At 37.9% G+C, this 17,146-nt stretch overlaps 1 protein-coding gene across 1 annotated transcript in view; it reads left to right on the forward strand.

The window, feature by feature from the left end:
- LYST (lysosomal trafficking regulator) overlaps positions 1-17,146 on the forward strand; it is a 99,356-nt gene that overhangs the window by 76,929 nt on the left and 5,281 nt on the right. Inside the window, exons 48-51 of the mRNA XM_070932544.1 lie at positions 824-922; positions 7,033-7,172; positions 7,450-7,547; positions 16,485-16,641. Coding sequence (XP_070788645.1) covers positions 824-922; positions 7,033-7,172; positions 7,450-7,547; positions 16,485-16,641 — 494 coding nt within the window. The remainder of the gene's footprint in view (positions 1-823; positions 923-7,032; positions 7,173-7,449; positions 7,548-16,484; positions 16,642-17,146) is intronic.

The following is a 17,146-nucleotide window of genomic DNA, read 5'->3' on the forward strand; positions in this document are numbered from 1 at the left end:
AACAGAAGGCAATCCATACAGTTACAATTAGTCATCAGTAGGATGTGAGCTTTTATGATTTTGAGCTTGTTTAATCAAATACATTAAAGGATAAATGTTCCTAGTTGCAAACAAAGAGCCAGCTGCTGTTTTTTATGCTTCTCATCGATCACACTATTCATAAGTGTTTTTGTTACCCTGTCCACACAATTGTAGAATGTAGGTGTGTATGGCCTCTGGTCCAGGCAAATTAATACCACAATAAACTGCTCTTACATCGATGCTACTCTCTGACTTTCTTAAATCTGTGTTTGCTTTTGATCCTATCCAAATAGATAAAGTTGCTACTTTATGGTTATTATACTATCAGACTTCACTGCTCACTTCAGTAGTCAGCAGAAAATGATGCTCCGTCTGAATTAATTGGGCAAAACTAGATTCCAGTTACATGTATTGTACATGATACACGCATTATATCAAAAGCTTCAGCTACAGAGTTTAGAGTTGCGGTTTTCCGTCTGTTACTTAGAAAGCTTATTTCCAGCATCCTTATAACTTTCTTGTGTAGTTCGCTATATGATGCAGAGTAACTACAGTAGGAGAAAGTTTAGTTGTATATGTGAGTCAGTGCTTGTAGATTTGCAACCTGATTATTATAAGTGTAGCTGTGGCTTTTTTTCAGTGGCGGAGTGGAATGAGTTCAGGAGCAAAACAGCTGAAGACAAAACCAAGTGTTTTTCTTCAAATGTATCTGTTTTTAATATAATCCCCTTTGGCAGTCTTTGAGATGAACAGCAGATAAAGCAAAAAATGTTTAAATGTCTCACCTTTTTTTGTATCTAAGGTAACAAGTTGTGCTTGGGTGCCAGACAGCTGCCAACTTTTTACTGGAAGTAAATGTGGAGTTATCACAGCGTATATCAACAGATTCACTAGTAGCACTGTAAGTATAAAAAATTGAGGCTATAACTGCTTAAAATCTGGCTGTAGTTTAGTTGAATTAGTTTCCCTAATATAGTCCTACTTTCCTAATCTTAGATCTAGTGTCTTTCTTGCCCATCCCTCAGTTAAATTATTAAATAATTTGATTTCACTTTTTTATTTTGCCAAACATACCAGTTTTATTTGAACAGCTAGATTAAAGTTTGGACATCTATAAAAGAAATGTTTAACTTTTACCTCTGCCATTTTGCTAATAGTTATAAAAACAAATGTTTACATACATACATACATACATACATACATACATACATACATACAGCACCTATCATTTTACCTACATACCGTATATACAAGTATATATGTAAAACCACCAAATATTGTTGCTCCTTTCAAATATTAGCTTGAAATATAAATGTATAATTTATAATCTAGTTAGGAATCTCTTAACTTTCAAGTATTTTGGTATTCATCTATTGCCCTAAAAATAAGCAAGCCTATGGGCTACATAGCACTCAGTTCCATTTTGCAGGACCCCAAAACTTTTCAGGATCATGTTTGTTCGTTTTTCTATATTTATTATCTAGATTTATATGGCTGTAGTATCAGTATATGACCCAGAATGGCTAACAATAGTAAAATAAACACAGCAATCATTATAAACAATTAGAATCAAATTTTGCCCATAGCAAAATTTAGCAAAATAGTCATTTCACCACAATGGGGTTATGCCAATGCTGACACCCAGTGCTTGGTTGAAGAGACTGGTTTTTACTGCCTTAAAAAGGCTGGTTGGCAAGATTAAGGCCGTCCAAAGCTCAAGGATATGTTGTTCCAAAGAGCAGGTATCATGACAGAGAAGTCCTGCTTTCTGGATTGCATTAGATGGCACTGTTTAAATAGAGGGTACTAGCAGCATACTACCCTGCCAGACCTTGTAATTGGAGATGGGCAGTGCACAAAAACATGAAAGGCTTACTAGGTGATAATCAACACCTTGAACTGTACCTGGAGGTCTAGTGGAAACTAGTGAAATTCCTTGAGGAGAGGTATTACAGTATCTAGGTGAACTGAGGCATCCATGTCACTGCATTTTAGACTACCATGGTTTCCCGAAAATAAGACCCTGTCTTATATTTTTTTGAACTGAAATAAGTGCTTGGCCTTATTGCCATGCACTCAAAAGCGTGATTGGGCTTATTATCAGGGGATGTCTTATTTTGGGGGAAACAGGGTAGCTGCAATTTTCAGATGATCTTCAAGAGCAGCACCATTTAGAACAGGGTGTCAAACTCATGGCCTATGGGCTGGATGCTTCATGCGCTGGCTACGCCCAGTTTAGCGAAGGGGAAAAAAGTCCCGATACATCATGTGACGCCGTTAGTTTGACACTCCTGATCTAGAGTATGTTGCAGTAATCCAAACAGGGTGTGATCAAAGCAGTGAATAGGGCCTCCTGGTCTAGGTTTAGGCTCAATTGTCATACAAGATGCATTTGTGCAAAGATCCTCTAGTCATGGCTACCATCTGCAGGAGCTAGGAATCTAGGAATAGCCCTGAGTTGTGCATCAGTGTTACCACATTCAAAGCCAAAGGTGGTAAATTCTCATCTTAGGGCTGAGGGTGGGCAGGGGATAGTCCTAAATACCTATAGCAACACAGTCTTGTCAGGATTGACATCTTTCACTCCATTCAGGCAGTGGAGGAGAAACTTTATGTATGTTTCCTTTCTGAGCTCTTGATTGTATCTTTTAAATGGTACGTAAATGGAGTTTATCGTAAATGGAGTTTATCGCTATGTTGATGCCTGTTGATAGCTGATCTGTTCGAATAGCAAGCTTCCAGGAAGGAAACAAAAAGCTAGAATGTATCTTTTGTAGCAGATAACACCGATAAGCAGGGACCAACACTAGATAAGCCATCAGGGAAGAGACAATATTCTAATCAAGGAAGAAACGCGACCCCTATCAAGACTGGCAGAGCAAGGTATTATATATAAACAGCCAGCAAATCCCACTTTCTCTTGCACTAATTATGTTATCTAGCCTGGTAATGAAACATCTATAAGAAAGCAACTAAGCTCAGAGGATACCAAAACTCAAGCAGTTCAGTCCTGAGCTACATAGATCTCTTCTATGGTACATCTAGGTCCATTTTAATAAATGCAGTTTCACTTTTGATTATTGCACTGAAAGCCATAAAATTCTCTAAGTCACACTTTAGATTTTCATCTTGGGGGGAAATTCTCCAACCAGGTTTTGGGTTACACATATCAAAGGGATTTTGTCAGTTTAAGTAATTGTTCTCTGATTTATAAAAGAGAATGATCCTTATATGAATTTGTACCCAAAATATGCGGTTATTAAGTGATTTCTAAAATGGAAAATAATCTTTCCATGTTTTAATTTTTAAAAAAGTCTCCTTATTCCTCTGGTTAAGCAATTTGTTGGGTGATTCTGCAATTTGAAAGTAGTACTTTTGTGACAGCAGTACTTTTTCAAAATAAATTATTGCAACACAGACTTTGCTTTTGTTTGTAAACATGTTCAGTCGGTCAGTGAGATAAATGAGAACATTTGTGTCACTGCTGTTCAGTTGTAGAACCTTGAATTGCCTTTCTCAGGATCCTCACACTCTGGACTTTCTTTCTTTCTTTCTTTCTTTCTTTCTTTCTTTCTTTCTTTCTTTCTTTCTTTCTTTCTTTCTTTCTTTCTTTCTTTCTTTCTTTCTTTCTCTTTCTTTATTTCTTTCTTTCTTTCTTTATTTCTTTATTTCTTTATTTATTTTTTAGACCTATATGCCGCCCTATGTCCGAAAGGACTCAGGGCGGCTCACAACAATAAAACACACAAAGTATAATTTTTAAAAAAATACCCAATAAAACTATAAAAACCATTAAAATCCCCTCTAGAACCCCTTCAGTCCAAGCCGGCCAGGCGAAATAGATATGTTTTAAGGCCACGGCGGAAAGAGCGAAGGTCAGGGGCCACCCGGTGCCCCAGGAGGAGCTGATTCCACAGGGTAGGTGCGCCCACAGAGAAGGCCCGCTCCCTAGGGGTTGCCAGCCGACATTGTCTGGCTGACGGCACCCCAAGGAGGCCCTCCCTATGGGAACGCACTGGGCGATGGGGAGCTGTTGCTGGCCGCAGATGGTCCACCAAATACCCTGGGCCTAAGCCATGTAGGGCTTTATAGGTGATTACCAGCACCTTGAATCTCACCCGGAGGGCAACTGGTAGCCAATGTAGGTCCCGCAGGAGGGGTGTAACATGAGAGTGTCGGGACACTCCCATCACTACCTGCACGGCCGCATTCTGCACCAGCTGAAGCCTCCGAGTGGTCTTCAGGGGCAGCCCCATGTAGAGAACATATTGTTCTGACCTAGGCTTCCTGATATAGTAAAAAGCACACAATTATTCCCCAAACCCCCTTTTTTTTTATTTTAACGGCTGTGAATTCCTTTCATTCATAGCAAGTGCTGAATGAAGCAAGAGTTTATAAATAGTCCAACAGAGGTCTGCCACAGTCCTTCGGATAAGGCTGGTAAACACCGACGTTTATCTTCTTTGACATGCTGCCAAAGATCTAATTGGCAATTATCTTGGCAAGGCCACATGGAAACACAGAGTCGAAAACGGAGCTTCAAAGTACAAACTGACACCATCCACAACGTTGCTTCCTGCAAAGGCCCACATGCCTGTGCTCTTCCTTTATGTCTTATGGGAGGGGCCAGTCACCTCCAAACCTTACTCCCGAGTCATCCCTTTTGTTTTAACTGTTCTTGCCTTCTGGCAGCTCTGCGCATGCATGCACTAGGAACAGGCTCCCCCTGTTCCTCTGCCTCTCTGATGTCCGACTCTGGAAGCTGCACATAACTCCCAGATGGCCCTGGCCCCATCTCTGCCTCCGATGCAGAGCCCTCGTCCGAGCCTTCCCCAGACTCCAGGACTGGCCCATGTTCCTCCCCAGCCTCCTCACTGTCCGACTCTGCTGCCAGCTCCGCAGGCTGCTGGCGGACCACAACACATATAGAGCAGTGGTCCCCAACCTTTCTGGCTCTGTGGACCGGTGGGGATGGGGATAGCAGGGGAGGAGAGGGGATGGTTTCGCATATATGCCGCTTGCGCAAATGCAGCTTCGTGTGCTCACGTGCTCGCCTGCCATTTGTGGGGCCTGGTTCCCAACAGGCTGTGGTCTGGTATTGGGCCATGGACTGGGGATTGGGGACCCCTGATACATAGTGTAGTTAGTAGCATGAGAAGAGGCCATATGATATGACAATATGTTGGCTAAGGTCTGTTTAGGTTTTTCTTCTAAAATGAATATTAATTAAGAAACAATGAGATTTTGCACAGAGCAATAAATAAGAAAAAGCATGTCAGTTACATGCACTAACTCGTGAACATGGACTAAATACCTCTCAGTGGCCTTCTTATCTATAAAAAATAGGTCAGATGCTGAAACACTATTTTCAGTGTACAATTTGAATATGCATTATTCGCCCAAAATTATTTTGCAATGTAATAAATCTTGGGATTTGGTATATTAATGGATTGTTGAAGTCTAGCAGCCTTCCTTCTGGGATTCCAACAAGGCAATGCTGTACCTGGCATATCAAAGCTATTGTCTATCGCCTCTGTTTTCAGTCATTATCAGCTTATTTTATTACATTCCTGCATCTTAATTAGCTCTCTCACGTTTAAGAGAGGAAACAGCAGAAATAAAAAAACAGCATGGGCTAAAAGTTTCTGATTTTGCACACCATTTGGTTACAACTATAAAAGTATATTGTATATATCCGCTCATGAATTACTCTAGCAACAATATGTGCTGTAAAATAGGCAGCTATTTAGAGCTTTCCTCTGTGCTAATAGCTATGTGAAAGATCTAAATGAGCTACTTTTCACAGTTAATGCCAAAGTAGCAATTGTTTGTCAATCAAGCATTCGGTTTTAAAGAAAAGCTTGAACTAAGACATAAGCAGTCTTGGCTTACTGTTTTTGTAACTGAAATTGAGAAAAACAGGTATATAGGATAAAAATGGTTACGACATTGGGCTTATCAACTGGAAGGCTGGCAGTTCGGGACCCAAGCACCCCGTGACGGAATTAACTCTTGTTCCTTGGCCTAGCTCCTGCAAACCTAGCAGTTCAAAAACATGCAAATGCAAGTAGATAAATAGGTACCCCTTCGGTGGGAAGGTATCAGCCTTCTGTGCACCTTGGCACATAGTCATGCTGACCACATGTTCATGGTAACATATTCAGATAATGCTGGCTCCCTCAGCTAAGAAACAGAATTGAGTACCGCCCCTAGAATTGGACACAACTGTTGTGGCTCCGTTACCGGAGCCTGTGTCATCATCAGGAGAGGACTCCGAGAGTGAAGAGGAGGAGTTGGCAAGGCCTCCCTCTCCAGGACCCTCCTCTCTGGCAATGCCTTCGGTGTCTGCCGAAGGGCAAGAGATAGGGCCAGGGCCAAGCACGTCCACGCAGCCACAGATGGACAGTGATGAGGGTAATGAGTCTTGGCTGGACCCACGCCAGCGTCGCAGAGATAAGCGCGCACAACAGAAGAAAGGGCGTGCCCGAGATTAGGCTGAGTCACTGGACCACACCCCACAGGATATAAAAGGGAGCGTGGTGGCCAGTCAAACCTTGTGACAAACAAAGCTGAAAGCTTCCACACCATTCTGCATTGCCGAACTTTTGCTTTAAGACTGGATTATCTCTGGACTTGATTGTAATTATTGAGCTGCTTTCCTTTGATGTATCAGAAGTGGGGAGAAGTTATCTCTCCTCTTTGTAAATAATAAACTCTTGGCAGGCAGCCACTAGGTTGTTGCTAAGTTCCATTATCATAAGGAAAAGGATTTTGCCGGCTGGTTTGGTCTTTAACTCCTGAACGTCTGTTGGTGTGTGTGCATGGGGTTGGGGACAGAACAACAACTGGACAGGGGAAACCTTCCTTTCAGGGAAAAAAATTATAAAATGGCACTTGTTAATCAGTAATATAATGAATGAAGCAGGTAATTTAGACTCAAGTTTGACTTGTAATATACTACTTTTGTTCCCGCCTTCTTCTAAATTTATGGTTATATGTTTTCCTTTGCAGCCTTCTGAAATCGACATGGAGTCTCAGATGCATCTATATGGACACACTGCAGAGATCACCAGCTTGTTCGTCTGCAAACCCTATAGCATCATGATAAGTGTGAGCAAAGATGGAACCTGTATCATATGGGATTTGAACAGGTATATGCATTTTTAAATCACGCTCCTTACTGTATCAAATATCCCCAGTTTCTGAATTAAAATGAAGGTTGATTTGCTCCATTTTATAAAATTAACAGTAGGATTGCTTAACCTGTGTATTTTGCCCCATCTACACTAGAGATGGGGCAAAACTACACTAAATGCTAGAGAACAATTATATTCCAATATAAATAAGGATTTAAAGCGTTACTTTAAAATGTTACAACTGCTATTAATGATGAGAGTTATTCTTTGAACAATCAAATCATTGTTACAGGCTCTGCTATGTGCAAAGTCTTGCTGGGCACAAAAGTCCTGTTACGGCAGTGTCTGCTAGTGAAACAACAGGGGACATTGCAACTGTTTGCGATTCAGGTAGGTGTCTTATCAAGTGGAAGCAGTGCAAACTAGCAATGTTAAGTCTATGAAGTTAATTTTATACAGCTTTTCATAGAATTGCAAAGGAAATAGTAAGAAGTTAAATCTTTATCTTAACTTTGGTCAAGATATGCAAGCTTTTGAATTTTGCAGAAGTCTCCATTGATCAGATTAAATGTAACTGATTTCCAACTATGCTGAGAAGAAGTTAACTAAATAACTTAATTTCCAGTATTAACTTCAGGTGGATGAGTGTTTATAAATGAAACTGGCATACCCGTTAGCCCCTCATTTGTCTTAAAAGTGTAGAATAAATCACCAAGAAAGATGGTTTAGAATTGGGAATATGGTTGCTGTGCTTGTCTTCAATCTATGGCAGAGGTGAATAACAGTGGCAACTTTACAACCTGTAGACTTCAACTTGCAGAATTCCTGAGTCAACCGTGCTCTTGGAGTTGAAGTCCATAGGTTATAAAGTTGTAATAGTTTCTCACCCCTGGTGTAGGGCCTGGGTGACTGGCTAACTAGTTAACATATCAGAAAGTCACTGGCATACAAGAGAATCAGAAAATAGTTTAAGGTCCAGCACATTGTTCAAGCAGGTTGCTATTATTACAAATTGAGAAGGGAATTATATTTAAATATCACTGGAGGACTTCTTCCTGTAATAGATTCTTGGGCTTTGACAAATGAATACTTATTAAAAGCCAATATATATCAGACTGAACTTTCTGGCCCCACTTAGTTGGTGAAACAAGGGAGTTCTTAGCCTGTTAAGGATTTTCCTAACAGTCCTAAAAGAATAGAAAGAAAGATGCTTTGACCCAAAAGCCCAGAAATATATAACTTAACAAACCATGCACGAGTATTTAAATGCAAAGTGCAGCCATGCAGTCTCGTGTAGTTTTAATAGGAGACTTACTTATTAAACCAATGAAACCACAACTCTAAAATGGGATTTGTTGGGAAAAGAAAAATTCAGGGAAAAACAATAGGGAAATAAACATACAAAGAAATTCCAGCTAAAATCACTACAAACAATCTAGCCAAAGAAATTAAATTTTATCTGCTTCAATAACTTGGTGGGTTTCAGTGCACATTCCACACTTGTTACACAAAAGATTACTGAAGAAGTTTTTCTCAGCTTTCTGCTCAGAAATTTCTTTTTCTCAAGCACAACCCTCAGTTTCAAATAATAAGGGGGATTATGGAAAGCCAGTCCCTTTGAGCAGATTGTCTGCTGCTATGCCCAAACATAAAAATGCTTTTATACTTGATATCCTGGGTTTAGCCAGCAAATCAGAACTGATTCAGGAGCTAAACCTACTTTCTTAATGATCCTTGGTGAAATTGTAAAATACAATCTAATTTCCCCAATTGTGCCACTATATAAATGGGTTATATGGGGCAGACTTTTGAAGGGAAGCAAAATCTGAATTCAGTCATGTCAGTGTAGAATCAATTTACCTGAACCTTTAGGAGGCACAATTTCATACTAAAAGCTAAGGGCTTCCTTGACAAACAGATAAATTTAGATTCATCATATGTCAGTTCAATTTAGGTTATCAGTAACAAGATTAAGATAGGAGCTTAGAACCAGATGTGTCTGGATTCAGTCACTGACCTGTGACTTCCTTAAATGATGCATGGATTTATGCAATTATTTCTCTCCAAATAAACATTTTTTGGAGTTAGGTTTGTGCAAGAAATACATATACAATATATGGTGCTTTTAATACTTAAATTTTAATGTACATATTAAATAAAACAATGATAGAGCCATATAAATTATAACATTCTTTTATTGAAAACAAACATAGCCCCAATATATTTTTATTGGGGACAAGCTGTTTAATGTTTACTTGTGCGTAGTTCCTGAAATCTGGGTTTCATTAAGACAGCTATCAAATGTCATTCACCAAGATCCAGAGAAGGAAGAGCAAAAAGTGTTTTCCTGCATTACCTTCTTTTTCTGCATACCTTTTCTTCAAATGTTGATCTCTTGCAAGCTTCAAGTCGCTTTTGCTCTTTTCTCCAAGTTGATCCTGCCCAGAGATAACAGCCTCAGTCCATTTTGTCCTCTGTCACTTCTAGCTCGCTGATCTGTGCTTGTAAACTGCTGGTCCCCTTTTATAATTTCCTCCTCCCTGCAGCATAATGGGCAGTATCCTCTCCATTGTAATTTCCTCTTCAGGTAAGGATCAGGTCAGATGGTCAGAGTTTTTACTGAAGCCTCATGCTCTCCAGGTATAATTGCTGTCCCTTAAAAAGACAAAAGCAAAGCATTGAAAAAACATGAAAAAACATTCAGGCTTCATAAAGGGCCTGAAGCAGTTTCCTTGCTTCGCATTTACCATATATTTGCATCAAACTGGTAGGCCTTCTGTCCTCTAAGTGATTCCATTGAAGGTCATAATTTGCACTTTGGAAACAATGTGCTAAGCCAGAGTGTTATTTGTTTGGTTACGATTTGTAAACCACATCTTATAGTATTATGTCTGAACCAGAACTGTATGATTTATTCAGTGAAGTACAGTGTTATTAAAATAAACAACAGCTTAGCACAATGTGTTAACCTAATCTCTTTTCCCAACAGTAGTTGGTCATAAATTACTGTAAAGCTAATCAAAGCAAGTCTACCATGATCAAGCTTTAGAAATACTCTTTCCTGTTCTGAAAAAGCCTGTTCTTTATTTATATACTGACTTATTGGATCTGGATCCTAGAGCTTCTTAAAGTTTTGAATTCTCTGTTTGATTTGGACCCAGGGTTGACACTCTCTCGATGGATCAAGTCTGAATTCATTACACCTTTTACTATATTCTCTATGAAGGAGTCTTCTATAGATAAGCATATGATATCTGGGCTGCAAAAATCCAGTTTACCACTACATGGTAGTGGAGTTATATTTTTGCATACCTTTGGTGCTGCTTCAAAGCTATATGCAGGGATATCAAACTGGCGGCCCGCAGGCTGGATGCATCACGCACAGTCCATGCTCACCCCAGCTCCGCGTAGCGATATGTCACTTGAAGGCAATGTGACGTTGCGAGTTTGACATCCGTCCTATATAGCATAGCTACTTGAAGAAGCATAACCACACTTCTAAGAATATGCAAACGTGCTTTATCGGAAAGTTTCAGTTTTATGGAACTCTCCTCTCCTTTACCTTAAAACTGTAAAATGTCTAGTTTTTGAGTTAATGCTCCCAAACCAAGACCATCCTGTAATTGCACCAACATGTAAAATTGTTTTTATTATATTAAGACAGCAAATTCTTTCTATAAACATATATCAATTCATTACTGACAGCTGCTTTCCAAGCTCTCTGGTTTGAATTTATTTCATCCACCACTATATTTTTTAGCAGAGAAGGGAATTTTTCAAGAACTTGTACATCTGGAATCAAGAGTATTGAGTTTGACACTGGTCCACAGAGTTTTCCATATTGATAGAAATCCAGCAAATGATCTCACTATTGTAGTTGAAATTAGAATGATCTAAACACTTGCTCAGTGATTCAATAGAATAAATTCAGTTGAATTCAGAAATATGTCTCTAGTAAATAAATTAATAAAACAAATATCTTGAAGAATTCCATTTTAGGTCTGGCAAGAATAGGAAATGATCTTATATTGATTCAGACTGATCGTCCATCTTGTCATAGTTTGCATGCTATATCTTATGTAGTGGCGCTCTGTGGCTTTGACATTCTGTCTAGATTTGAGATTTTGGAATCTTCATTTGGAATCTTCACCAAACACCCTGTAATGTTTCTGAATTTTAGCAAGATGATTACTGCATGCTTATGAGCAGGGCTGTGGAGTCGGGAGATAAATGTTCCGACTCCGACTCAGACTCCTCAGTTTTTTGTACTTCCGACTCTGACTCCAGGTACCCAAAATTTCTTCCGACTCTGACTCCTCGACTCCGACTCCGACTCCACAGCACTGCTTATGAGAATGTTTTGTAGATGTACCGAGTCACATTTAGGTGATATTTTGGCTTCAAAATTATGTTTTAAAAGTTTCATTTCTCTGGCTATGACATTACATTTGTTAACTAAGATACAGCATGGGGAAAATAAAAACCAAATTGCTTTTGTTGAAATTATATCTTCTTCTGGCCTCCAGATGCGAAATAATTGGCAGCATAGGGATTACATTAAAATGTTCATTAACTGTGGATGAAAAAAATGAAGCAAATAAATGTTGTGTTCTCTCCCTCTCTCAAAATGAGCAGAATAGATGTCTCTAAAAATAGAAGGATCCAGCAGATAGTGTGAATTTACCCAGACTTATCTGAAAGTCCCTAGCATCTGAAAATATTTATTGCAACCTTTTAATATTATAAAAGAGTCATCCCATACTTTCCTATATAAGCACATTCCAGCAGCGGCCTTTTATCTCACCCATCTGCATGGTTGCAAACAGTATAGAAGCCAAAGAGAAGCTTCCGTACTCTTGTCCTTAACATGACTCATTCAAGGACTCTATATGTGACCGCCAGATCAAAAATTATTAATCTGTTCCTTTGATTGGAATATTAATATTAATAGAACCATGATACTTATTCATTTATCCTGCTTGCAAGATAGTTTTGATCATAAATTAAACATAAGTCGAGGGAGGAGGACCCACAGAATGAAATATGAGACTTGTAAATATTATTTTTAACCGGTTTCCTCTATTGAGTCAAAGTTTTTATTTTTTTAAAAAAGTTTATGCTTATGTTCTTAAAATCTTATCTTCTGCAGCGACCTGTTTATTGGGGCCAAAATTGTCAAATTATTTCATCCAATTCATTTTGGTTCCTAAAGCTGTAAACAACATTCTGATTTTTTTTTTTCCAAATTGCGGAGAGCAGAGAATCTCATACTTGATTGCTCTTCCTTGCTCTGATAAGATGGATAAGGATTTTAACGCTCACTGGACTGCAAATGAATTTTTAGCTGAGCTGCACTGCTTGCCTTTTCTTGACATACTTTTGCTGGAAGAAGTTTATTAAAGTAGAGGTTTTGGCCTTTTGCGCAATATTAATTCTATTATTCCATTTTGCTGTGGATTTATAATATGTGTTTGCAAGTTGATTCAGGAGGCTTGTGTTGCTAGCGTTAGAAGAAGAGATTTTCTGCTTGTGAGATATCTGAAGGTGTTTGTTTATTTATTTATTTGGGTTTTTTAGGTACACGCTCCAACACAATATAAGGATTAAAACAGTATATAATAATAATGCAATAAAAATCCCGCAATAATAATAACAGGTCTTACCTCCACTGTACTGAGGAATGTCACTCTTGAAAGCATAGCAATCCCATAGTTCAGAGAGGAAATCACTTATCATATCCAAAGGCTTTTTAAATAGCCAAGTCATGGCAATTTTTCTAAATGCTAACAGAACCAGTGCTGACTGAGCTCAAGTTAGCTCCAGGTAAATATTAATGTTCTTCATGATCTCAACCTTAATAATGCTTAAGAGGCAAGTATTTATTCTTCCATTCTTGTGGGGAGTGTTTTGGAAGTTACTATAGCTTCCCAACTCTTACCAATTTTTTTGAAATTTTTCTTAATAGCCATCATTTATACTATTATATCTGATTTTCTCAAATGCTTTTCTTGGGTTGGAATGTGAAGACCTCATATCTATGGTGGGGATATCTACCATAGACAATTTACAGCAATGCTATATGTTTTCTTTCTCTTTTTCCATTAAATTTTTGTTGGCACTCTCTTCACCTGTAATCTGAAATTGGACATTAGCTGCTTTCTACTTAATCAAGGTTAAAATCTTCAACCTTCTTACCAGAGCAAGGTAGAGGACTTTTCAAGTATAGGATATCTTTTCTCTACCATAATAATAAATTGATGTAACTTTGTTGCATCACTATTTTCAAAGATTAAGATCAGATCAGATCAGATCAGATCAGATCAGATCAGATCAGATCAGATCAGATCAGATCAAATCTTTTATTACAGCTATAAAGCCAGATAAAGTAAAATATGCAATAGAACTGTAACATATATCTATTTATTTCTCTCTCTCTCTGTCTCTCTCTCTCTCTCTACACACACACACACACACACACACACACACACACACACACACACACGTAGTCCTCAATTTATGGCCACAATTGAGCCCAAAATGAATGTTGCTAAGTGAGACAGTTAAGTGAATTTTTGCCCCATATTACAGTACATCCTTTCTGCCACAGTTGTTAAGTGAATCACTGCAGTTGTTATGGTAGTAACATAGTTGTTAGGTAAATCTGGGTCCCCCATTGATTTGTTTGTCAGAAGGTCGCAAAAATTCATCACATGACCCTGGGACACTTCAACTGTCATAAATATGAGTCAGTTGCCAAGCATCTGAATTTTGATCACATGACTATGGGGATGCTACAATGGTTGTAAGTGTGAAAAATTGTCATAAATCACATTTTTCAGTGCCGTTGTAACTTTGGTCATTAAACGAACTGTTGTAAGTTGAGTACACACACACACACACGTATGTGCACATATATACAGAAAAATGAGTATAATAAGATCTAAAGATAAATAAAAGTACAGATAATAAAAGAGAATAATCTGACAAAGAAAGTATACCCCATGTAATTATTTAATCTTTTTAACATATGTGGATATATATCATTGAAACAACATTAAAGATGTAGAGCAGATTAGATTAGATTAGAATAGAATAGAATAGAATAGAATAGAATAGAATAGAATAGAATAGAATAGAATAGAATAGAATAGAATAGAATAGAATTCTTTATTGACCAAGGAAGATCGGACACACAAAGAATTTGTCTCCGGTGCATAAGCTCACAGTGTAAATATAAACAGCAAGTAATAGGTCATAAATCATAATCATAAATTATAATCATTAATCATAAGTTACAAACAACAATTGATAAATTATAAGAAACCAATAGAAGATAGTAGGAAAGATGAGAAGATGAGAAAATAAGAGATATGAGGCAGTGCTCTGGGAATTAAGTGTTCAGCAGAGTGATGGCACAGGGGAAAATATCTTTATGTCTGGTTGGTTTGGCATTCAGTGCTCTATAGTAGCATCCTGAGAGGAGAATTTGTTTCAGTTGTGTGATATTTGAGAGGCTCCTTGCAAGCAGAGCCCTTTTCAAATCTCTATAAAGCACCCCATGGAATTTTGATCTATACTTTTACTTGGTTATTCCAGATTTCGATTTCTTTTTCTTTGTTTTCTTTCAGCCATTCCATGGTGGATACAGTGGAATGTTTAAGGTCATTTTCATATTGCATAGTCCACTTTCAATTGAGCATCAATATTTTGATAGATGGTCTCATATTACCCTCAGACTCTGTAGTAGAATAAAGAATTCATAATGGATTTTATGATGGTTAATTACCTAGGCCCTGATGCAGCAAAGCAGTCACATATCATAAGATTTCTGCCACATGCTTTACTGCTAATATCAGGTTCTTTTCCTGAAATATCTTTGGATTTTGCCAAACATGTCTTTTGGTACTATGGTCAAATATCTGTTTGCTTTATCTGGTCAGAGTACATTGTACCAGAAGTCCTGGTACCAGAAGTCCTGGCTTAGATGTTCATGATTAAACTTTACCCTTGCTTTGATGTTCTTTCTGGGCAACAGAAGTTTCTTCTTGGCATACCGTTATGTAGACCTAATTTGTGTAGTTTCTTTCTAATGGTAGAGTCATGCAGATCAGTGGTGTGAGAGTTACTTGGCCTGGCCTGATGTGAAAAGTTGGTAGTTCTCCACTTGTAGATGATCTTCTAGGCAGTGGAATGTTTGATATCCTATTGTTTTGTGATCTTTTAAAATTCTTTTGCAGTTTCTTAGAGATTTATAATCTTTTTTCTGAAGACCACAAAGAGCTGTTTCAATCTAGGCATGATAATAACACACACTAAAAGAACAAAGAACAAATCAGACTAAATACTTGAATTTTAAATAAGACAGGTTCCTCCCAGATCCTCTCTAACAGTGTTCTAATTATTTGCACCTGATGTGGTGCAATGGATTCTAATTTTAGATATCTGAAGAAGTGAAATTGTAGGAATGTACTTAGGCTTTTCCACATGGGAAATTTTCATTTATGTTTACTTACCATTATATAATAGACTACAAAATGTAAATGGTGCATGATATTTGTTATATTATATCCCATGTATCAATTAGTATTGTTGAAATGAAGTTCAGATTTCTGTATGTTGAAATATGTGGAAAAAATAAAAAAAATTAAATGGGGTATATTTATTTTTTCACATGAGTATAATTTCTCAAGTGTTTCTTATATCCTCAAATGAAAGTTTTATTTTTCCATTGACAAAAAGTCTTCGCAAAATCCAGTGACATCTTTTGTCTTTTAGTGATGATTATATTACTCAGTTGAGGGTGTGATGGCTCAGCGGTTAAAGACACTGAGCTTGTCAGCTGGAAAACTGACAGCCCGTGTTCAAGACCTGAGTGCCATGCAATGGGGGGAACTCTTATTACTTGCCCCAGCTCTGCTCACGTAGCAGTTCGAAAGAATGCAAATGTGAGTAGATAAATAGGTACCACTTCAGTGGGAAGATAACAGCATTCCATGTGCCTTGGCATATAGTCATGCTGGTCACATGACCACGGAAATGTCTTAGACAACCCTGGCGTCCTCAGCTAAAAAATGGAGATGAGCACCACCCTTAGAGTCAGAAACGAGTGGACAGGAGAAACTTTTACCTTTATATCAACCAATTATAACCATTTTCATTGCATCTTGTAGACATAGTTACTATCAGATGGTGGTATACAGTTCATTGCTTCTATATGACTATAAACTTTTCTTTGTTTTAGTAGAATTATTTGGATCCTATATGTTACTTTGTTTAATCGTGTTGTAGATTTTATTTTGCTTACTCAATAATTTGACTATATTTCAGTTGGTGGTGGTAGTGACCTCAGACTCTGGACAGTCAATGGTGACCTGGTGGGACATGTGCATTGCAGAGAAATCATATGCTCTGTTGCTTTCTCCAACCAGCCTGAAGGAATCTCTATCAATGTGATTGCTGGAGGGCTAGAAAATGGAGTTGTGAGGTGAGTGATTTTAATAGGGTATTTTTGTTTTTAGAGATATATGTCACTTATAAAACTATAATGCATTTTTGGATACTATTCAAGGTGTGCATTGTTTTCACCCCAAAGTATCTGATTTTAAGGTATATGTGGCTGCTTTCTGGTTTTGTTCTATGGTGTAGTGAAAACTTTTTCCTTCATTGTTCTACAAAGATTCTATTTTTATAGTTTAATTTCAGTACAAAGAACAAAGAACCTTTGAAAATCTTAAAGGCTAATAATTGTGGCCCTTAAATGGCATGACTTTTACACACTGTAGCTCATTTCCTCAGATGTATGGGCATCCTGAGGACTGTAAACACATTGGGGAACATTACACATTCTTATTTTACTTCCTGCTTGGAGCTGATTCATTTACACAAAATAGCATTTATACTTGTCGAAGTTTTACCTCCATCATTTATCACTCTTACTACATTCAGCAACCAACCTTCAATTCCATATACATAGAGATTTTGTAATTCAA

This window comes from Pituophis catenifer, unplaced genomic scaffold, assembly GCF_029215685.1.
Source record: "Pituophis catenifer annectens isolate HBS135680 unplaced genomic scaffold, rPitCat1.0.hap2 SCAF_1, whole genome shotgun sequence".
NCBI lineage: Eukaryota > Metazoa > Chordata > Lepidosauria > Squamata > Colubridae > Pituophis > Pituophis catenifer.